This window comes from Stenella coeruleoalba (assembly GCF_951394435.1).
Source record: "Stenella coeruleoalba genome assembly, chromosome: 15".
Lineage (NCBI taxonomy): Eukaryota > Metazoa > Chordata > Mammalia > Artiodactyla > Delphinidae > Stenella > Stenella coeruleoalba.
Window position 1 is genome coordinate 73,918,027 of NC_137161.1, and position 24,812 is coordinate 73,942,838.

Below are 24,812 nucleotides of genomic sequence, written 5' to 3' on the forward strand. Positions count from 1 at the left end.
AGATGAGAGAAGCAGGGTAAAACTTCTCAGAAAAGGCTTCATTAAATTTGGATCTTAAAGTATGGCTGGGATGGGTACTTGGGGAGATAGGAAACTGTGGATTTTTAATAAGAACTGTCCGAGAAAGTTACAGAGTTGGGGTATTTGGGATACCATTATGTAAATATAGTTGATTAGGACCACAGAGTGTGCGAAAGAGACTGGCAACTGGAACCCAGGTTGGAAAGGTTGGGACAAGGTTGCAGATGACTTCAAATGCTGTTCTTTAGAAAGAGCTTGCTTTCTGCAGAGTAGTCTGCCAGCACGGTATAAAGTGGGTGAGCCAAGAAGCAGGAAACTGGATAGCAGATTATACGTTTGTCTAGGTAAGAGTTAAAAGGATGAAAGTAAGACAGAATGAGGAGTCTTAAAAAAGGTATCACTGAGGCATGATAAGCTTGGCATACTGTTTGTATGGCTCTGTGAGCCCTGCACAGAAGAGGACTTAACTGGTGACTCGGAAAGTTCCAGCCATGTTGATTGCTAGGACTGTGGGGCCCTGTAACAGTCGAGGGATCGTGTGAGGAAGAAGCGGGTTTAGGAGGTAAGATGATGTGGTTGGTTTGGATGACTCGGAGGGCTCTCCAGGTAGAGATGACCATCTCCTGGGACCTGGAAATGACCTGATTTTGCATTATACTTGAACTATACACATATTACAGTACCAAAAACATTAACTTTTACTTGGTTGTTATTTACTTGTGCCTTCTTCATTAGACTGTGAGTCCCTGGGCCAGTGACCCCTGCTTATTTATCTTTATGCCACTAGTATAATTCCTGGCACACTGTAGGTGCTTGGTTTAGAATTTAGCATCATAGGAAATCAAAGAGTTGATTAAAATTATTAGTTACCAGGCAGTAAAGTGAAAATCAGTAACATTGTCACAAAGATAGCTAAATATTACTTTTTGAAGTTGTATAAAAAGTTAAAAGGGAAAGGTTTTAAAAAAAGTCAGTGTGTACATTTTGCATAGGGTTACTATTCCTTTTTTTAAATTTTTCTGTTAAGATCTTTGACTTTTCAAATGGCTCATGAGGGCGGGGTTCAGATAGAGTGGTGTTGGGATACACACACACACACACACACACACACACACACACACACACACACACAGAAAAAAGGAGTCTATCCCAAATTTAAGACATGCAGTCGTCCCTGGTATCTGAGGAGGACTGGTTCCAGGACTCCCTGCAAATACCAAACCCCACTGATGCTCAAGTTCCTTTTATAAAATGGTATAGTGTTTACATATAACCCACGCATATCCTCTCATACACTTTAAATCATCTCTAAATTATTTATAATACCCGATACATTGTAAATGCTCTGTAAATAGCTGCTGGCACATGGCAGATTCAAGGTTTGCCTTGGGGAACTTTTTGGAATCTTTTTTCCCTAGAATATTTTTGATTTGTAGTTGGTTGAATCCGTGGTTGTGGAACCCTCGGATACAGAGGGCCTACTGTAATGCCTAAAAAGAATTGAATGTTCCAGGAGTGGCATGTAAGCTAATAACCAGAGAGGGTGATTCATTGTTTGATAATACGTGGTATTCTTTGTGAATGCCATCATGGATTGAGGAAAATGATAGAGAATTAAATAAGATATGTACTTGAAAGTGGTCCAAGAGAAAATGGAAAGAGAAATTTCCTAGGTGCAGATAATATTGTTTTATTTCCGTGAATTAGGAGGACTCTAAATACCAATTGTCTCTGGTGTCCTACAGAAAAACAAGGCTATGGATTTACTAATATAGCACGGAGATCGTGAATTTTGGAAGTTAACCTCTAATGTTGATGCACTTTGCTCATTCAAATCAGCTGTTAGATGAACCTCTTGCAACCATTTTATCTTTGAGCATACACTAGGAAGTAATAATGTTCTCTGGGTGGTTGGCTGTGTACTAATTATTTTTTTTAATAACAAATTTCTAAATTACTACAGTGCCTAACCCATACTCTTGGTATCTTTTGAAGAAGATCCTGACTTTGTCAACTAGCCTTCCCTTGACCCACATGCAAGCATTACATTCAGGCTAGTGGCCTTTTCAGGATGCTTAACTTTGCTTTAAAAGGATCTCAGTCTCCCCTCCAGCTCTAAAGCATATGGTTCTTTGCTGACAGTTCACTGAAGGGAGTTTTCACAGTGAGTGGTCCTCGAGGATTTGTTGAAGATAGAAGCAGACACCTTAGGCAAATGAGAAAGCTTTTGCATTCTAGGTAGCTTTATGTTTTTGTTTGTTGACATAGAGGCTAATTAATAAAAGTGACAAGAATGTGTAAGACACTTAATGTTAATGATAGATCTGGTGGTGATTGCACACAAAAAAACCCCTTTCTCTTGAGAAAAAGCCTTCTTAGTTCCACAAAAGCAAGTGCCTTTATAATGGTATTTTTTAAAATTTAATTAATTAATTTTATTTTTATTTTTGGCTGTGTTGGGTCTTCGTTGCTGCGTGCAGGCTTTCTCTAGTTGTGGCGAGTGGGAGCTACTCTTTGTTGTGGTGCGCGGGCTTCTTGTTGCGGTGGCTTCTCTTGCTGTGGAGTGTGGGCTTCAGCAGTTGTGGCACACAGGCTCGCGGGCTCTAGAGCTCAGGCTCGGTAGCTGTGGCGCACGGGCTTAGTTGCTCCGCGGCATGTGGGATCTTCCCAGACCAGGGCTCAAACCCGTGTCCCCAGCATTGGCAGGCTGATTCTTAACCACTGCGCCACCAGGGAAGCCCCTGTAATGGTATTTTTGATCGGCGTAAAACTGATATATGATACACTGTAGCATGTATCAGTTATCTTTTGCTGTAACCACTTGCCTTAAAACTGAGTCAGTCAAACTAGCAACGATTCATTTAGCTTGTAATTCTGTGAATCGGCTGGGAGGTCTTTTCATCTTGGCTGGCTTTGCTGGTCTCAGTGTTGTTCATGTGTCTAGTCAGTTGGCAGATATGCTGGGATGGCTGGTTTATGATGGCCTTGCCTGGGACAACTGGGACCTCTATTCGTGTAGCCTCTTATCCTCCAGCAAGTCTGAAGTTGACCACGTGGTGGCAGGGTTTCAGTGAACAGCAAGAAAGGATAAACTCCAACACACAGGCATCGTTCAAGCCTCTGCTTGTGTCACGTTTGCTCACTTCTCCTTGGCTAAAGCAAGTCACGTGGCCAAGCTTGGAGTCAGTGAGGGGCACTCAAAGCTACATTGCAAAGGGTCATGGGTACAAGGAGAGGGAGAGTTTATGGCCATGTTTGTACTCTACCGAATAGCACAGCAGGCTGTGCTTTGTACAAGGAGGATAACCTTGAACGTACCAGGACTCGGTCTTTTTCAGGAACTTAATTAATCATGTGGGAAAGCTTGGAGAGTTCTTGAGACCAGAAGTCTCAAACTGGCAGTTGATAAGGAGTAGGTTTTATTTGTCCTGTAGCATGTTTAGAAACTTTTTTTTTCTTTTTTTAGCCAACATTTAAAATCCAGAAATTTTTCATAAAAGAGATTTCTGACTTTGGAGAAAAAGACAATCTGGCAAAAATTGTCAAGAGCCAAGTATGAAGTGCTGTTTTTACAACACCAGAACACTTCACTCTTATCTGTTTTTTTACTCACAACACTTCTAACACCGGATGTGTGTTTTTTTCCCCACACCAAGCAGTCCTCTAATTCTCTGCAGGCACCAGCTAGGTGTCCTGCAGTTCAGTTCCATTCTGACACTGTCTCCCTGGAGTTAGCACAGACCTCACAGGGTCAGGACTCAGTCCCAGGCTGCCCCCTGCTTCAGACACCAGTCACAGTCCCGGGCTGCCACCTGTACTTCTGATGAACCGACGGTACATTGGGGTGTCGCACAACCCCTCCTTGGGTTTGATAATTTGCTAGAACAGTTCACAGAGCTTGGGGAAAACAATTCGGTTACTGTTACTAGTTTATTATAAAGACTACAACTCTCAAACATCTGGATAGAAGGGTTGCATGTGACAAGATGTGGGGAAAAGGGCCCTGGGCTTCCCCACCCTCTCCAGACGCATCACCCTCCCAGCACCCAGTGTGTTCACCATCCCGGAAGCTCTCTTAAGCCGTCATTTGGGAGGGTTTTATGGAGGTTTCATTAGATAGGCAGGATTGATGAAATCATTGTGATTGGTCATTGGTGATTAGCTCAACCTCTAGCCCATCTCCCTTTCCTAGAGGTTGCAGGGGGAACTGAAAGTGCCAACCCTCTAATCACGTGGTCGGTTCTTCGGGCACCAGCCCCTCTCTGGAATGTGTCCATGGGCGCATCAGGAGTTACCCCATTAATATAAATTCTTGTATGGTTGAAAGGGGCTTATTATAGATAACAAAAGGCACTTCTCACCTCTGTCACTCGGGAAATACCAAGAGTTTTAGGAGCTCTGTGCCAGGAACTAGGGACAAAGACTGCATGTGTGTTCCTTATTGTCTGACAATATCACAGCAAGGAACGGCTGTCTTTTCTGTAAAGCCTCTGCTTTTCAGTTTGCCACGCTCTCCACCATTTTACTGTCTCCTCAGCCCTGAGGCTGAGTCTCATCTGCCACCTGTCAGAGGGATCGCACTGTAGATTCTCTTACAGCAGAGAAATTTCTGTCGCCATTTCTAACAGACATGAAACAACGAAAGGGAGACAGAGTACCACATACAAGAAAAATGGGAAGCATCTTGCTTTGAGTAAGGAAAGAATATTCTTGAATGTTTCACATGTAGTCTGTGTTTTGGTGTCCAAAGAACTTCTTTTTCCTTTAAAAGTGGCTTGCTTGGGCTTTCCTGGTGGCGCACTGGTTAAGAATCCGCCTGCCTATGCAGGAGACACGAGTTCGAGCCCTGGTCCAGGAAGATCCCACATGCCGCGGAGCAACTAAGCCCATGTGCCACAACTACTGAGCCTGTACTCTAGAGCCTGCGAGCCACAACTGCTGAGCCCGTGCGCCACAACTACTGAAGCCCACGTGCCTAGAACCCGTGCTCCACAACAAGAGAAGCCACTGCAATGAGAAGCCCGTGCCGCAACGAAGAGTAGCCCCTGCTCACCACAACTAGAAAAGCCCACACGTAGCAACAAAGACCCAATGCAGCCAAAATTAAATAAATAAAATAAACAAATTTTTAAAAATAAATAAATAAATGTATTAAATAAATAGCTAAATAAATAAAAAAGTGTCTTGGTTGACTCACATTATATCATACTTGGTTCCTGCAGACATGTGAGTTTAGGACTCTTATTCTTGAGACTGTATGGTCTATGCTTGCATTCAGCCCTGCAGTCAGAAAGGCCCATCACACCTGGGTATCACTGTCCCACTGGAGCACTCCCTGTCATTACTTCCTGTAAATTGTTCTGTGCTAAGATGTCAAAGACCTACGTGAGACATCTTGCTAAAAGTAGACCATGTTGTAAGGTAAGGAAGTTGTTGAGAAACACTGAACCTAGTTTGTGCTTACTTTGTGGACATTTGAATCCTATAACTGTGTCTCTTTATGAGCATGAGAAGATTTAGAGTCAAATGTTCAGCCCTTTGTCGACTGGCTCACTCTTAGCTTCATCTTTAGTTCACTTCTACACGATTTTCTTTTTTTTAAATTTTTTCGCAGAATCTTTTTATTATTTTTAAAATATATAAAAACAACTACTCCCATCAGTAGCAATACAAGGTTTAACATTTTAACCAGATTTTCTCAGGCTTTTTTCTGATACCTTTAGGAGCTAATTATTTTGTCTACCCCTTCTTCTACACGGTTTTCTTAACTATTTCAGATTATTTTTAAGTTTACATTTAAAATCTTAAATTTTTTCTTTTGTGATAAGTATAGTTAATTCAAAGCTTTCTCCCTGCTAGCAGGCTTATCATAAGAAGACAGAGCTGTGTTCCATTTTTAACTATGACACGATTAACATTTAACTTCCTACACCTACCTCCTCCACCACCACAGAATTTGTCCCCGTGTACGTTTACTTTTGAGCACCTTCATTGAAACCATGTGTGAACTTTGTTTGTTCTCTTACTTCTTCCACTTGTATTTCTGTTATTTTGTTTGCTCTATGTTTTGTTTTCTCTAGTATTTGCTAAGATATTCACTATATGTGTTAGAGAACCTCTATAAATTGGACATCTCTTCACATATTAGTAAAATGTATCAAGAAATACATTAATTTTAATAAAAATAAAGTTTTCTTGTATGTATCAGCTCTACGTGGCTATAGGTAACAGTTACAATGAAATGAAGATTGATTATAAATACTACCTGATCCTTTCAATAGAAGTTTTTTTTTTCTCCCAGCCTGTTTTGTTTGTATTAAGTTTAAAATATAGTCTTCTTTTGTGTCTGTGAATTGATGGGACACTTTTCAAAACTATGCTTTTCTGGATGGGCTAAAAAAAAAAGAGAGACAGGCAGCACAGTGAAGTGATGAAGAGCTTGTGCTCTGTCTAGAAGAGACCTGGGTTTGAATCTTGACTGTATCTCTTGCTGTCTTTCTGACACTGGGAAGGTAACCTCTCAGTGCCCAGTTTCCTCATCTGTAAAATGATTGCAATAATAATGACTACCTTATAGTGGCATTGTTAGTGTATGAGATAATATATGAAAAGCACCTTGGAAAGGTAGGCTAAGTAATATTGGTCAAGTATACTTTAAGGCAAGAACCATTACTTGAGATAAGATGGAACATTTCTTAATTATAAAATATTAAACCTACCAGGAACGTAAAACAGTAATTCAAAATTTTTCAACAATCAGTAACATAATCTCAAAATTGGAGATTTTCAAAATAAGGAGAAATAGTAAGTTTTTAACACATTTCTCTCACACTGATAAAACAGGCAAATCAAAATCAGGAATAGTAGTGAAGATCTGAACAACTAAATTAACAAATTTAGCGTGTATTACAGAAATAGAGTATTGAATTGAGAAACTTTGGAATATAAATTCCTTTTAAGAGCACAGAAGTTGCTCTCAGAAAAATTACCAAATGGCCATATGCTGGGCATTATAGCAAGTTACAAGAAAGTATTGCAATCATGTAGATCATGCTATGTGAACACAATGCAATTAAACTATAAATCAGTACAAAAAGATAACTAGAATATTCCAATATGCTTATAATTTAAGCAATGCACTTTTCATTTGCTTATGGGTCAAAGAAGGAATATTGTGATGAATTGTGATGGAAATAAAAACAAAACTTGTTTGTTGGTTATTAGGAATAGCAGAGTACAGACCTTCAAAACCTACTCTTCTATAAAAACAGTGAGAATACCAGCAAAAATTGTCAGAATCAAATTCTTAATCAGAGGTATGCAACAATCTGAGGAACGTTTTTTTGCCCCCAGTAAATAGTATTTTTATTCTCATGTCAAAAAAGTATTTCTAGGGAATTTCCTGGTGGTCTAATGGTGAGGACTCCATGCTTCCAGTGCTGGGGGCCTGGGTTCAGTCCCTGGTTCGGGGAAGCTAAAATCCTGCAAGCTGCGTGGCGTGGCTAAAAAGAAAAAAGAGTGTTCCTATGATATGCATTAACAATACAAGAATATTTTGAATACTGCAGTGGTCTTTTTTTCTCCCAAGACTTCTTGCAACAGTACACTAGAATATTTGATTTTTGGATTCTGAGAAGCCAGTGGCTAAAGTAGAAACTGAAGGCTTTTGTTGAGGGGTATGTGTGGGTATGGGGATGGCCCTTTTTCTTTGGATCCAGGCTCTGTACAGTAAAGAGGAAGCAAAAAACAACTAAGTTAAATTAAAAAAAGATTTGTCTTTTAAGGCTCAGGATTGAAACTTAGCTTAGAAATGGGTTAAAGTAGGCTGTGGTGGAAACCCACTGTTCCTCAGAAAATTAGCTGAATTGCAATATGAACAGTAAGATTTGTGATGTGTTAACATGTCCTTATTCCATTCCAACTTCTCCAGCTCTGCAAACTAGTAGCCTACAGTCGTGGTAAAAACCAGTAGCCTGGCAGCCAGGGGAAGGGACAAAACAGAGTTGGAACTCTTTCAAAGTCCCATTCCTGGAGAACTGTCATTATATGGTATGTGTGGCAGTTCCCTGGCAACTCTCACTTACAGGGGTTGTGTTTGTTACAAGTGACTCAGAGTTTGTCCAGCACTGAAAGCCTTTCTCTCCGGTGTTTCTCATAAGCAATTATCAGTAATTGTTTAACTTCACAGCTGCCTGAGGCAGCAGTAACCGTTGGGGCAAACAGGAAGCTAACCAAATACTTAAAAGGAAAAGCCAGGGAATGAGATGTTTGTAGGGGACTTTGAGAAGCTCCAGCATGTTCCTGGAAATCTAGAAGACCATGTACACGGGCAGGGCTGTGGGTATGCCAGGGAAGACTTGAAAAGGCCCTATTTGCCCACCTCCACTTGATACATTGATGTCTTGAGCAGGTAGACAGTGAAAGCTAAGGCACAGTTGTCTAATGCCTGCCTGGACATCGAAGGCGTGCCCTAATATACACACATAGAGCCCCTCAGCAAAGGCTAGGAAACTTATTTTTTTTATTTTTTATTTTTTAGCTGTGTGCGGGCCTCTCACTGTTGTGGCCTCTCCCATTGCGGAGCGCAGGCTCAGCTGCCATGGCTCACGGGCCCAGTCGCTCCGCAGCATGTGGGATCTTCCCGGACTGGGGCATGAACCCGTGTCCCCTGCATCGGCAGGCGGACTCTCAACCACTGCGCCACCAGGGAAGCCCTAGGAGACTTATTGATTGAAGTCATTTAAGGATATCTCTGTCTGATCCTTACCTGACCACTAAGCTAATCAAACAGGGATTTTAGCGGTTAAACACAACCAAGAATACAGAATTTACCAAATTAGTTCAGTAACAACAAAAACAGCAAGCAGACAGAAAAGAAAAAAAAAAAAACCCTGGGTTGGGAGATACCTGATTTAGAATTGCCAAATGATATTATTTAAAATGTCCAGCTTTCGTAAAAAAAAAAAAAACATGAACTAGACACAGAAACAAGAGACTGTGGCCCATAACACAGGGAAGGAAACAGCTAATAGAAACTGTCCCTTTTTTGGATAGATTTCACATATAAGTATTGGATATTTGGGTCACTTCGGTTATTTTTTTGTCCAATAGGCGCATCAAAGTTACTATTGAAACCTCTAGATTTCTTGAAAACATAAATCTCTCTCCCTTTTTTCCTTTCTGTAGAGATGAGGAGGTTTCATTGTAGGTAGGATCTTGATATGATTATTGATTATTCTGGGTAGAATGAGGCCTAATCTCTTCAGGAAGGGAAGAAGGGAGAGGGATTTTTATGTTCAATTGCAGTGTTTTTCTATATATGATCATTTATAACTCAGAGATTTAAAATTAGCCGGATGAAGGGTCATCACAAAAATCATATCAAGATTCATAGGGTATTTTCACTGGGGATTGGGCTCAGAGTTATATATCCCTTTTATTGTATAGTCCTTTTTAATTGTTCTCAACAGCAATGTGAGATTCTGAGACACAGGAATTATGATGATGGTTTTAAGGATATAACTAAAATGATCCTGTCTCTGAATAGAATGGAGACAGACAAATGACTGTGCTTGGACCCTCATCGTCACGGGGAACAGAGACCAATAGCAGGCAGACATAAGATCCCTGAGGCTCAGAAAATCTCTCCAGTGTCCTTTTACTCCTTTTGAGCCCCTTAGGAATGAGCTCTACAGTTCCTTGGGGTTTTCCTCTTCTCCATTCTTCCTCTGATCCCTGGCCAAAGAGCTATAAAATTCCTGGTTGTAGCATCTCAGACATTTAGTAATGTCAAAAATTCCTTATTGCTAGTGTCAATGTCCAGGACTACTTTTTTTTTTTTTTTTTTTTTTTGCAAAATGGTGGTGGTTTGTAAGACATCTATGGCCTTTGGAATTTACTGTTCATACTCTTGAAGTAGTTATGGAGGTGTAGTGAAAAGGTCAGGCCGGTTCCCATTTTGCATCAGGCAGCTTTATGACAAAGTCCTGTGAGTATCAGACGATGATAGCCAGCCGTATTCATTAAGACAATCCTTTTTATGTTTGTAAAACATGAAATCCAGTTAAAGTAGCTTGTCTGTTATTAAAGAGGCCCCCAGCAAAAGGGGTGGTGAGACAAAATGCTGCCATTACAGTATGCTGTTGTTTTGCATTTCCAGTAATTGGTGTCCTTTGCTCGGTAGTGACACATTATTGAACTTTTAAGGATTCCGTTATATCAGTATTGGAGAGGGATTAAAGCAATGAGAGTCTGCCAGTGTTTTAATCATTCTTTCCTAACTTTGGTCAGAGCTTCTCCACTTTTAACAGCTTTGGGTTTAGGCCCTTCTGGTTTTTCCATATGTCACTAAGCCAGATGATTACAAGCATTTGTTTGGCCTACATTTCCTTAAAAGTTCTGTCAGCTGAAGTCAACAGTATCCACTAAAAAGTAGCTTGAAGTGTCTACCTGTATGGCTGGATGAAAAGAAAAATAGAGCTCCTGTCCTTCAAGGTCTTCCACTCAAAGATGGGTAAGGCCAATGCTGATAGATATAAAAAGCTCATCAGCCGCTTTGATGGTGAATGTTATGGCATGTGAATTATGTGGCAGTTTTTAAATGCCTAGACTTTGAAACAAAAAATGTATAAATAACATTCTAGGGGTAAATACAAGTCATGGAATAGTTATAGCAAATTAAGAATGGGAGAGTTTGGTCAGAGGATTATTAAGGGGGAATTTCTTTCTACTTCGAAATTCATTGAAGAGAGTGAATTATGAGACCTATTTGAAGGGAGAACAGAGGCTCTGGGAAAACGTACAATCTGGGCTTAAAACATAACTGGCAAGAAATCTGGTAGATGATGACATTGTGAAATGAGTCAGTGAATTTGAGCGAAGTGTAGAATGAGTGGTACTCATGGATGCGGATTAAGAAGGCAAAGAAAGATAAGAACCTACAACATACATTTTTCTTCTGGGTTGTGCTCTTTTGTAAGTGCTTGGCTGCTCTTTTTCTAACTCTGCATTGCTTACGGCTCCCTGATATGGGTCATTGTTCGCCCACACAGGGCTTGACTTTAAACCCACTCCTGCTCTCAGAGGCATAGGTGAGGCGTTGGTGTGGCTCTGTGCCCTTAAAGAAGCCTTGTTCTTGTGCCTTAGAAAACATCCATCAGCAAATTGATGATGGGAGGTGGCCCGTCAGCACAGACCCCTGTAGAAGTCTTAAGTGGCAGAGTTTATGAAGAAACTTTGGTCTGAGAACCCCTTGTTATTGTGCTGAGCTGATGGTGCCAGACCTAAAGCCTGATCTTGTTTTATTTTCCACTAAAATGTAGTGTTTGAAGAGAGACTAATTTTAAGTAATCCAATGTTTTCAGTTTATTAGGGATGGTGTCCAGTCATTTTAAAAAATAACCAACTGACATCCCATTCTGTCACATTAAAATCATGGCTTCAATCTTCTGGGAGAAGCAGAACCCTCTAGACCCCAGTGAAATGTTTAATCATCACATCTATTACAGATTGTAAATTTAACATCATGAAAAGCCCGACTTAGGCATAATTTTCTTCTTCTATTGTTGTATTTTTTTTTAAATTTTAAATTATCAAGGAACCTCAAACCAGTTACCCAGCTATACGTCAGTGTGGACGCCAGCACCAAAGAGAGCCTGAAGAAAATTGACCGCCCGCTCTTCAAGGATTTCTGGCAAAGATTCCTCGACAGTTTAAAAGCCTTGGCTGCAAAGGTAAGAATCATGACATCTTAAAAAAAAGATTTTTTTTTCCTTTAAAAAAAAAAAAAGACTAAAATCTTCAACTTTTTTCTAGACTTCCACTTTTATTATTCAGTAAATATTTATCGAGTTCCTCTTAAGTTTCTAGCACCCTGCCTTATATATATTATATGTCCTTCATGTATTTCAGGAGAGAGATGCACACTCCCAAAGCTAATTAATAAAACACGGGTAAGCGCAGTACATAGCAATCCTAGAAGAGGTGTCAGCAAATAGTATATGTTTAAATATGAAGTTAATTTTCCTGAATTTCTAGAACAAAATTTCCTACCCAATAAGGAACTCAACCCCAGAATGTCCGACCCCAATGTCTTTTCCTGCAAACAGTTGCCCCTTCTTAAATCTTCCTATTCTTTTAGACCTAAGGTACCTTCTGGTTCTTCTTTTCCATTGGCCCCTATGTCAATAGTTGGTATTTTCTGTTAGTTCTACCTCTTCTTCTCTTGTAGCCATTTCCCCTTTTCTGTTCTCTTTGCTTCTACCCTGCAGTTCCTCTTGGTTTACGCAAATCTAACTGATACTGACAGTCACTACAGGAGCTTAAAAAATTACAGTTTCCTATTCCTAGGGGGATTTGAGAATCCGCATTTTAAACATCTCGGGTGATTTTTGATGTGCAGCCAAATATATGGAAGTCACTGTCCCAGAAAACCTGCCTTTCTCTCCTTTGCCCGGCACTTACTGTGGCATTCCCACCCCGTCGCCGTCCGGCTGCAGTGAACGTTTCCAGACTCATCCTTCACCATGTTCCCCAGGAATGCTACACAGCCCTGCTTGTCTTGCTATTTCTGCAGGTGTGCCCAGCACTTGTCCCGAGTCCTTGGTTACCTCCTCAGAACCTAGACTGTCCTTTCTTTCCATTTTTTTGACTTGTAGAAATTCTATGCAACCTTCAAGTCTCAGCTTCATTATTACCTTTACTGCGAAGCCGTTTTCAGTTGCAAATAGCTGTCCCTGTCTGCCTTCCCAAGTTTTATATCTGTAAATACACTTCATTTCCTCTGTTTTATGCTAGCTTCTCTCTCCCCAACTGGATTCCTTACTCATGTCTGAATTCTAACACAACATAGTTAATGGTATTTGATAAATGTTTGTTAAAAGAATGAATGAGTGGAGACTCACCCAGAGCTCTGTAGTAGTGAGATGTACTCTACCCATTTTCTTGACTTTTCAGCTGATCAGAGCCGCCTTGCACCTCCCCCCCCCCGCCCCCTGCTTTTAAGCTTGAGAATTTAAATCTGTGCCTTTTTTGGTGATTAACACTGACATTATTTAAGACATTCAAAATAGGCATTGGTTTCTGATCTGTCTTGGATTATTTATAAAGCTAGCAAGTCAGATGCTTTTTGGTTCCTAAATTTTCTTCGTCTCTGGACTTCACCTTCAGCTGTATCCTCATTGCTTATTGCTGAGACAGGAGATACATAGCATTAAAATCAGAACGGATTTAGATGGAAGTAAACAGCAGGGGCTGGCAGTCTCAAACACATATGAGATTGTTATCTAGACCATATCCTGAGTCGGAATGTGGAAGATGAGAAATAGGCATTAGCAGAATGGCTCAATAGGCTCCTTTTTGCCAAAATTTTCCACAAAATGAATTCGTATCTTGAAGTTACAAGTAAGCCTTTGGATGTCCAGTTCAGTTGTAAGTACTCTGGATTGACTCATTGATAGTAACGCACTAACTTAAAGTTCTACAATATTTTCTAACCCATGAGCTTCTTACATATAATATCATAATTGTGTCCACGTAACAATAGTTGAAAAAGTTTCCTTGGGCTGTTTAAACTAGCTGCTCCCAGATTAGGGCAATTGCTCTCTAAGCATTTTGTAGCAATGAGTTTATGTTTCTCATTCTTGTATTGTTTACACTGTCATTTAAGAAAGATCTGCAGCAGGAAGCTGCTGTCAAAATAAAAAGTTTTCTTTAAATTAACTCAAGCTATGTTATTTCCTTTTGAATGTCTGATATTATTGGTATATTAGATACTATTAAGAAAGGTCGACTTTACTGCTGTTTAATACTGAAAAATAAGACATTTATGTTGTGACTATACTTACTAGCTAGGGTCAAATATATGATCACTGTCATCTGATAATCATTTGAGTTTTTCAATGAAAACTTTGAAATAAAAGTGATATTTGAGATGTTTCAATTAGAACATCCATACTGTTATCTTCTGTTACTTGTTTGAGCTTTAAGTATACCTGAGCAAGAAAAGACATTTGAAGAGAAAGAATTTCTTAAACTTTATAAACAAAGAAATCCGATTTTTCCCAAGCTTTTCAGCCTACGTATGATCTAGTACCACCCAAAGTAGAAGAAGGTAGCATATTTTGTTTTATTACTCTTGGCAAGTATAAAGGTTACATTTCAAGATTTTTATCCTTTGTCTAAATGTTCCTTTTCAAATATGAGGGGAGAAATAGATTGGTATTTGAGTATGTGGGGCTAAAAAGCAATTCCATCAAGATAACACAGCATAAAATGTGTTAGCTTCAATTTCTGGACATGGCAGCTACTTGTCGAACAGTCCTTTTTTAAAAAAAAAAAAAAAAGAAATCCGTCTTGTGCAAGACAGCACTGCCTACCTTTGGCAGTAGACTTTTTTTTAAAATAAATTTCTTTATTCATTTACTTAATTTTTGGCTGCGTTGGGTCTTTGCTGCTGTACGCGGGTTTTGTCTAGTTGCTGCAAGCAGGGGCTACTCTTTGTTGGCGGTGCATGGGCTTCTCATTGCGGTGGCTTCTCTTGTTGTGGAGCACGGGCTCTAGGCACGTGGGCTTCAGTAGTTGTGGCACGTGGGCTCAGTAGTTGTGGCTTGCAGGCTCCAGAGCACAGGCTCAGTAGTTGTGGCGCACAGGCTTAGTTACTCCGCTGATGTGGGATCTTCCTGGACCAGGGCTCGAACCTGTGTCCCCTGCAGTGGCAGGTGGATTCTTCACCACTGCACCACCAGGGAAGCCCTGACAGTAGACTTTTATCAGAAGTGTGACCAGATGTGTTTCTCTTGGCACATTATTATGCCAAGTTGAAGATCCAGCAGGAAATGGAAGTAATTAATCCTTTTCCACGTTTGAGCAATAATACTGATATTCTTGAAACCTCATGTTGGAAAGACAAAAATAATTTCCCGCATTACATATTTTGGGGTATCCAAAATGAACTTAGTTCTGTGGATGTGAGCATGCATTGACCTGATGTTATCGGAGGAATGTTGTTTCACTGTTAAGAAGGGCTTATTATACATGAATGAGATGGCTCTATATCTAATATTTAAATAAACCAAAGTATCCATGTGACCCACAACTGGCAGGTTTTAAAAAACTAATATTTGACCTTATCTCTGATTATAAAAATTACACATTGAATATAGAAATTTGGGGGGAAGTAAAGAGAAATATAAAGGAACAAATGAAGAAGCTACCTATAATTCCAGGACCTTGAGGCAGCTACTGCTGACATTTGGAAGTAGTACTTCTAGTTAATCCTTTGAGGGGGAGAGAGTGATTTATTTTGCATATATGATTCAATTTTATATGTTGCTATTTGTTAACATCAGGTCATGAGCAGTTTTGCATGCTATTAAAGTTTCTCTATGACCTTCAGGTTAAAGACAGCATAGTTTTTCATCAGTAACAGTGTGAGATAATACATATATTGGTCTCTGTCCCCAGTTCCTGGCACAGAGTTCCTAAAGCCCTTGTAACTTTCTAAGTGATAAGAGCATTAGGAGCGTCTTTTATTCTAATAAGGCACCTTGGAATTTTCAGCATCCCCCTGCCACACACACACACACACACACACACACACACACCCCTCTCTAGAGAGGGGAGATGGGCTGGAAATGAAGTTAATAATTGATTGTGCCTGCGAGAGGAAGCCTCCATAAAAATCCCACTAAGGGGTTTGGGGAGCTTCCAGGTTGGTGAACACATCCACATATCAGGAGGTTGGTGTGTCCCCAGCTCCATGGGGACAGAAGTGCCTGTGCTCAGGACCCTCCCAAGACCTCGCGTTATGTGTCTCTTCATCTGGTCGTTCATCTGTACCCTTTAATAAACTGGTTAACCTAAGTCAGTGTTTCCCTGAGTTCTGTGAGCTGCTGTAGCAAATTAATCAAACCAGAGGAGGGGGTTATGGGAACCTCTGATTTAGAGCCCATCAGCCAGAAGCACAGGTGATAACCTAGACTTGGGACTGGCCTCTCCAGTAGGGTGTAGTCTCAGAATTGAGTTAATTTGTAGGACACCAGCTGGTGTTGCAGAGAATTGCTTGGTGAGGGAAAATCCCCCGCACATTTGGTGACCAGAGGTGTCAGAAGTGAAGTGTTGTGTGTGAGTGGTAAAGCAGACACATGGGAGAGAAGACTGGGTTTTTCCCTCCTCACTCAGTTTCCTGCTTGTTGGCCAGTATCAGGGTCTCGCAAGACTGTGTTCCAGCCTGCTTCTCCATATCATGGGGGCCTGAGTGTAAATCAGGTTCCTGTCCTGAGCACACCTGAGAGGGGGCCTTGTGCCTCTGCTGCTCTCCAGTTGCAGCATGCACAGTTTGTTACTTGCTAACATTTCTAAAGTCAGATAGCCAGAGATGGCATGTCATATTTAATTGCTAGCATTGTTACTTTCATAAAGGAGAGACATAAAATTATGGTGCATAAAATAATTGTGTGTCTTACAATCTAGAATATCTTAGAGTCAATGAAATAGCCTGTCTTCTTCCCTCCTTTTTAGGACAAGCTAATCACCCCTCCATCATTCTGACTGGTTCCCCTGCTTATTGATCTATTTGGTTTATTTCCACCTCCCCTTATCGATGCCAAAGGCTTCTCTTGAGCCTTAGTCCATCTGGCTGTGGTCTGGATATTTGTTTCTTATTATTATCTTTTCTTAGGCTTTATCTTGCCCTTTACCTTTATCTAACCTGCGTGTACCCTCTCTGTAGGCATGGATCTTCCAGGTTGTTGATTCCACCCATCTTGGGTTTAATGCCATTTCACCCTCCTCTGGTTGGCTAAAAGGATATTCTGGTTTTAGCCACTTTTGAAATCAGACCAAGACTGCTGACCTTGATCTCTCCCATGGTGTTTTCCAAAGCCAGTGCCTACGAAGTGTTTGGCTACCCCCAGCCCCAGGAAATTCCCTAGTAAATAGGTTTTCTCCAGACCTGACTTCTGCCTAAGCTTTTTAAGGAAAGATGAACGTGTTGCATCTTAGGTTCATGTTGAGACATTAAGTGATGTCTAGTAGATCATTGCTTACATGACTTGGGGACTCAGAGGAATGTTGGAGTGTGAATATATAGATTTAGAAGTCATCTCTGTAGCGGTAGATTGCAGGTGAAGGCAAGAAAGTGGATGGAATTATCCAAGAAGTGTCTAAAGAGAGCCAAAGAAGGAAGCTTAGGGAAGACAACTTTTCAAGCTTTCAAGATGAAGAGTGTATATAGAGAGTGACTCTGGGAAGAATTTGATAATGATGTTGGTACAATCCCATGCAAGTATTGTGTATTACATACAATTCAAAGAAACAATGAGTTTTCATGAAGATATTGAGGGAAGGTTAAGGGGTGATGAAAAAGAAACTTGGTTTACCAGTTAGCCTCTAATGACTGTGTCAAAAAGAAGTAGAATACAGTGTTTTGCATAGAAACCGTTGTGTAGTGGGTCAAATGGAAGGGTGGAAGTGGGGAGAGTGAACAAAAGATATCAATGTAATGAATATTAACCTTTTGAACCGAGAGCAATAATATTGTTTAAAGAAGAAATTAAAGACATTTCCTTTTATGAGGTTAAACATTAGATAACCATATCTGCTAAAAACAAATTAGAAAATAAATATTCCCATAATGAAGAAAATAAGATGACTTATATGCTACCAGAATTCAAAGGTAAAAATACTATTACTATAGTGCTGTTTTTCTTCCAGAGTTTAATTTATGTGTATGTAAGTGTGTGTGTATTTTACTTATAAAATGAGATCATTACATATTTTTACAACTGTACTTTTTATGTAAAATATCATGAACAGCTCTATCAACTTCTGTCACCATACATTATTTTGCCCATTCTTGAACTTTTACATTTATTTATTTTATTTAGTTTTTATTTTTTTGTGGTACGCGGGCCTCTCACTGTTGTGGCCTCTCCCGTTGTGGAGCACAGGCTCCAGGCGCGCAGGCTCAGCGGCATGGCTCACGGGCCCAGCCGCTCCACGGCATGTGGGATCTTCCCGGACCGGGGCACGAACCCGTGTCCCCTGCATCGGCAGGCGGAATCTCAACCACTGCGCCACCAGGGAAGCCCCTTACATTTATTTTTGATTTGACTGTTTTTGAACTTTATACAAATAGAACCATTTATTATGTATTCCTTTGTGTCTGATTTTTTTTTTTTGCTCAGTACCCTGTTTGAGATTTCTCCATGACGTTATATGCAACAATTCATTCATTTTTACTGCTATATAGTATATGACTATACAACAAACTATTCAGTGTTTCTACCATTGGTGGACATTTGAATTGTTTTATGTTTTTCACTATTATGAATAATTTTTATCATTCTTGTAGCTATATAAATACACCTGCATTTCTCTTGGGTAAATATGCAGAGCGGAATTGTTAGATTACAGGGTAAGTGTACATCCCACTTTAGTAGACACTACCAGTTTTCCAAAGTAATTGTACCGATTTATATTTCTCCCAGCGGTGTGTGAGAAGGCCAGTTGTTCTACATTCTCTGACCTCCCTCCCACTTTAAAATTTAGCCATCTTCATTGTTGTTTAGTGATATTTCACTGTAGTTTTAGGTTGCATTTCCCCAGTGAATACCTTTCAATTTGAATACTTTTACAGATGCTGATTGGCCATTTGGCTATCCTTTTTATGTGAATTATGTGTTCAATTCTTTTGTTCCTTATTTATTTGGATTACTGTTGATTTTTTATTGACTTGTAGATGTTCTAAAATATATTCTGGATACCAGAGCTTTGTCAGGTACATGTTTTCAAGATACCTTCTAGTCTATCTTTGCCTTTTTACTCTTAATGATATATTTTGATAAACAGAAGTTCTTAATTTTAACAAAGCCCAATTTATTAATTTGTTGAAGTTTTATGGTTAGTGCTTTTCATGTCCTGTTTATGAAATCTTTGTCTACCCCAAGGTCATGAAGATATTTTCTTATTTTTTTTTTGTGAAAGCTTTATTTTTCTTTCACATTTGGGACTATGAATCATCTCAAATTAATTTTTTTAGGGTAATTTGAGGAGGATTTATTTAGTAAGGCCTTAATTATAAAAGTGTGTGGAAGGAATAGAGGAACCATTGGAATTGTGCCAAGGATCCTGGGGCCAGCAGCACCAGAGTATTACCATCCGCACAGGTGTCCAACAACAGGGGGATTGATTGCTAATATGAGTGGCTGACACTTACCAAATATTGGGTGGAGAGAGCTTTAAGCTTCCCCTTGTCCGTTTTTGCATTCTGATAGAAGTTTAGGGCATATTTCTGGACAAAGCTCTTAGGGGATACAGTTTTGGTAAGAGGGAGCAAAGAGTTAATTCAAAACTCTTGTTCATGCTTTTGCCCATAGGTAGATGAGGATTAGGTAGGCTGGGAGCTGGTCCTTCTTGAGGGGATTCTCTGACCTGGGGAGGCCTAGCTAGACCAAAGTACAGCCCAAAGGAAGGAGTAAGTGGTTTGGGGCAATTCTGCTGAGGGTCTGAAGGACAAAGTCTTGTCTTGGGGATACCTTTTCCTTTTTTTTAAGGAAAAAAAATTTTTTTCAATTTTATTGAGAAATAATTGACATATATCACTGTATCAGTTTAAGGCCTGTAGCCTGATTGTTTGAGTTACATATATTGTGAAATGTTTGCCACATCCATCTTTTTATGTTTTTATGATGTTAATTATCATTCTTTTGCTTCCACTCAGAGAACTGGCCTTTTAGCATTTCTTGTAAGGCGGGTCTGGTGGTGATAAAGTCCCCCAGGTTTTGTTTGTTTGGGAAAATCTTTCTCTTTCTGTGTCTGAAGGACAGCCTTACGGGGTATAGAATTCTTGGTTGACAGTTATTTTCTTTCAGTATTTTGAATATGACAGCTCATTCTCTCCTGGCCTGAAAAGTTTCTGTTGCAAAATTCACTGATTGTTTCATGGGAGTTCCCTTGTGAGTTCTCTTTTTTCTCTCACCACTCTTAAAATTCTTTCTTTGACTTTTGGCAATTTAATTATAATGTGTCTGGGTGTGATCCTGTTCAATTCAACCTGTTTGGGTCCTTTGGGCCTCATGGATCTGGATGTCCATTTCTCTCCCGAGGTTAGGAAGTTTTCAGCCATTATTGCTTTAAATATACTTTCTGTTCCTCTATCTTTCTCTTCTCTTTATGGAATTCCCATAATGCGAATATTGTTTATTTTCATGGTATCCCATAATTCCTGTAGGCTTCCTTCAATTTTTCATTTTTTTCCCCGTTTTGTTCCTTTGACAGTTTCCAATGTTCTGTCCTCCAAGTTGCTTATTATTTTGTTTTGTTTTCTTTTTTAAATGTGCGGTGAGTCTAATTTTGAAACTCTTTATTGAATTCTTTCGTTCAGTTACTCTATTTTTCAGTTCTAGGATTTCTGTTTGGGTTTCTTTGATGGTTACTGTTTCCTTGTTGAACTTCTCATTTTGTCCATGCATTGTTTTCTTAATTTTGTTTAGTTGTCTTTCTGTGTTTTCTTGTAGTTCTTGTAGTTAAGAGGATTATTCTGAATTCTTTGTGTGATAGTTCATCAGTCTGCATTTCTTTAGAGTCAGTTGTTGGAGCTATTAGTTTCTTTTGGTGGTTTCATATTTACCTGACTTTTGACGATCCTTGGTTCCTTACATATTTTTCTATGCATTTGAGTAATTGGGCTCTTCTTCCAGACTTCACAGGTTTGCTTTGGCAGAGACAGTTCTTCACCAGGCAGCTCAGTTTGGGTTTCTGGGTGTATCTTCTAGTAATGTCCTTGGGCAGCTGGGGCCTGCTATTCTGGTCTGCTTTGGGTGAGGCACTTGTTTGAGCTCTGAGAATGGGGATGGGGCAGAGTGCCACTGCCTGAGAAGTTTGTATAGGGCTGCTGGCTTGGTTCCCCACACAAGTGAGGCTGGAGGAGGGGCTCCATGCTTGCCTGGATCCTCTGATCAGGCTTACTCAATGGTCCTGACTGTGTACTATATTCTGTAGTAGATGGGGGCTGTGAATTAGCTTCCCTGCCCTGGCAGGCCAGCCAGATGGGATCCAGGTCCCGTATAGCTGGTTGTTTGGGGGCCTGAATCAGGCCAGAGTGTGCACTGAATTTCCTGGTCAGGAAAGGCCATCGGTTTTGTTCTGCAGGTCAGGGAGGCATGGGCTGTGCTCTCTGTTCAGTGCCGCTGTACATAGGGCCATTGAATGGGCTGTGGAGCTTCCCCTGTGCTCTGGTCAGACTCCCTGGTTGGACAGGCTGCAGGCTGTATTCAGCAATAAGTGGGCCTGTGAATTAGATTCCCAGCCTGGGTGCAGCGGGAGAAGAAGCTCTAAAACTGGTAAAGCTTTTTGTTTTCACACCCCAGGTTTCCTGACTGAGCAGGGCCATTGGCTTTGGTCTGCAGGCTCTCGGCTCTGCCTGCCCACCTCTCTGCTGGAGTCCTTCTGGACTGCACAGCTTCCAGGTGTTGTCACCAGCCCTTCTGGTCGGATGAGGCTGGAGGACACTGTCCACAGTGGATGGGATTGTGATTCAGCTCCTCGCTTGGGCACAGGCAAACTGGGCTCTAGGGCGGCAAAACTCCTTGTTTGAGGATCCGAATCAGGCAGATCTGCCCTCCCCCAAGTTCCTTGGTCAGAGCGCACCCTGGGTGCTCTGCAGGTGAGCAGAGCCGCTGGTTGGGGTCACTGCCTGGACACTGCAGGTATGAAGTCAGTCTCCCAAGATCCACATGCTGGTTGTGGCAGGCCCCTCCCCGCTTCTCTGTGACAGTCAGATTCTGAGTGTTTGCGCCCGAAGATTCCCTGCAGTCCCCTTGGTGCAGTGTCAGAATAAGGGCTCCCACAAAGCGACCCATTTTGCTGGGGGCAGGGAGGATGCTGCCTGTCCCCGCTGGGTTCTCTTCCTATTGGAGGAACTGGAGACTTAGGAGACCCCTCTGTGTGCTGCTGCACTACCCTGGGGTAGGGGCAGTGTGGTCAACGTGCAGCCCCTTCTCTTACCTTCTATCGCAGTCTGTCTTGGTCTCTGTGGTGCAGGGGGTGCTTCAGCCTCACCCCCGTGTTCTAGAATTCTCTCAGTGGTGTCTTGTTTTTGAGTAGTTGTTAGTAGTTCTTCTTTTTTTTTTTTTTTTTGATTTTTGATTTTATATAAAAACATTTGTTTTTGTTATTGTATCTATGGTGATGTGGCTTTTATCTTAAACAGGGTCTGCTGATAGATGCATTATTGTGGCAAGTAGTTCTAGGACTGGAATAAATGATAACATAGGATATCTCATCCTATGTTTGGTACACTATTCTTTTGTCGTAAAAGAATAAGAAGGTTTTGGTACTAAATGGGAGCTCATTCAAATCTTAACTCCTTGTTTCTACTATGGTTTTTTCAATGTATAAGGAAGGAACTCCCACCACTCCCCTTACCCCCCCCAAAAAAAGCTTTATTCTACCATAGATAAGAAAGATAAGAATTATGTAATCAGCAGAAGAGAATCATTTTCAATATGCAGACTAAATTCTACAAAGATTATTATGTACACATCAAATATTTTAGCTCATCATTGATCAGAAAGGTTAACATACCATGGTATCTGAATTGGAGTCTGTTCGTCTTCAATAGGCTCTTCGTCTGATGAGTCAAACTCACTTGTTTGCACTGAACTAGGCTTCAAAAGAAATCAGTTATGTTAAATAACTTTAAAGAATATTTACATATAGTTTTAGTATAGCTGATCCTTGCTTAAAGACAAACTGATGCATATTTGCAATTCACTCAAACCTGGAATATCAGAGAGATCAGTGATATCAATAATAAGCTATTGCTGTTTACTGTCCTATTAATAATTACAGCCCCATGTAGTGGAAAGAGTGTTGGATTGGGAACCAAGAAACCTGTCTTCTGGTCCTGGCTCTGCCACTTACTGTATAAACTTGGACAAGCGATGTCAGTTTCTACTGGATCTCAGTTTTCCAAAACTATAAAGTGAGATTTATTCATTCATTCATTCACAAACATTTCTTGGACACCTTCATTTGCCAAGCTCTGGAGATGCAAAGATCCATAAAATAAACAGCCTGCCTTCAGTATAATTGGAGAGACAATGTGTAAATAGATTCAAAAAAGTTAGAAGTGCTAAAATGGCACTATGCCCTTCAGAGCAGACAAGGGAGTGACTGACTGCTTAGGCAGCTGGAGAAAGCTTCACAGAGGAGAGATCCATTAGTTGGGTTTTGATGGATGAGCAGGAGGTTTTTAAGCAGATAGAGAAGTTAAGGCAATTAAGGCAAAAAGAGAAAGGGCTTTGTACAGTATATTCCCTTGGTGTCCGCGGGGGGTGGGGGGGGGTTGGTTGGTTCCAGGACCTCTCCCCCAACCGCGGGTTCCAAAATTCCCAGATGCTCAACTCCCTTACATAAAACGGACCAACATGGGACAGTTGGTCCTCTGCATCCACGGACACCGAGAGCTGACTGTATCCAGGAACTGTGACATCAGAGCAGAGAAGAGGAAGCTAAAGAAGTAGTTTTCTCTACCCCATTTCTCAATAAATAACCCCCAAACAGCCTAGCAATTTGGTTGGTGGGTGGGTGGGAGTACAGGTGGAATAACATGTCCCTAACTTTGTGAATCACTGGACTAGAGAGACTGAGATGAACTTTGTGTGCTGATCTAAGGAGTTGAAAATCACGTGGGAAGCATTTCTACATGGAAGATGTGTTATAGGACCAATAAAAAACACACCTTTCTTCTACTTCCTAGTTGGAACCAACTGAGGGATGAGACACTGGAGAGGCAAATGGAGATCAATATATCAGTTTTATTACTGACTGTCAGGTGGAGGGTGGAGGATGTGGCTTTAAAGCTGAGGTCAAGTGGGCTTGTCAATTCTTCACTCCAGAATTGGACTTATCCACCCAGGCACAGGCAGTGATGGACAACCCGTAGCTCCCCTGTGGCAGAGAGCACCCCAGATAGTACTCTCTGCAAAGAGAAGGGAAGGAACACACAGCTACTTGTGTTCAGTTCCTCCCAAACTCAGGGATCAGATCACTCACTCTTCCCCTTCTGGGGACAAGTGTAGAAAAGAGGCCAGGAGTGAAGGAGAGTTGATGTCCCTCCACATGGAAATATGGGGATTAGCAAGTGTAACTGCCTAATGTCTTTTCTAGCTCTGAAGCTATATTCTATTCTATAATGGTCTTATTTGTAACTACCAGATCACTTTACAGAGCCAATTTAGGCCATGGATTTGAGTTGCTTTGGATCTATCCGTATTATTATTATCAACTCAACTCAAATGGAGCCCCTTCAACAGGTTGTTAGCTCTGTCGGTAGGTGATGTGAGTCAGGTGGGGCTTCAGATCCTTAAGCCTGTTTTTTTCTTTCTTTAAGGCAGTTTTGATGATTCAAGAGTTTGTTTGCGTGGCCCATTCACTCAGGCTCTCCCAGCCAGCTTTACAAATCCTAACAGAGTTGGATGTTTCCGCTTCCCCAAGCCCAGAGATTCTTAACTCCAGGGAAAGGGACGCAGTGCCAGGTGGCCCCGTGGAATGGTGGCCGTGGTGACACACCCACAAGCTGGAGGGGTGTTAATCATCTTCCAGGAAGTTTTCCCCGTCCGCGGAGAGGACTGCTCCCCAGGGGGCCCAGGGCATCCCAGGATATGCTTTGGGGCTGGGGTATCAGGCTGAATGATGCACGGAGACACTTAAGCTCTCTATGCCTCAGTTCCTTCGTAAAAGGGGGCTCAGCCCTCTCTGGCAGGGCTGTCGTGAGGCTTAGGAGACCC

General features: G+C 41.0%; 1 protein-coding gene across 5 annotated transcripts in view; it reads left to right on the plus strand.

Moving 5' to 3' along the window:
* LOC307198930 (S-adenosyl-L-methionine-dependent tRNA 4-demethylwyosine synthase TYW1) overlaps nt 1-24,812 on the plus strand; it is a 286,923-nt gene that overhangs the window by 73,332 nt on the left and 188,779 nt on the right. For all 5 annotated transcript variants that reach the window (XM_079946281.1, XM_079946282.1, XM_079946280.1 and 2 more), the window contains one exon: nt 11,618-11,753. In XM_079946281.1, coding sequence (XP_079802407.1) covers nt 11,618-11,753 — 136 coding nt within the window. The remainder of the gene's footprint in view (nt 1-11,617; nt 11,754-24,812) is intronic.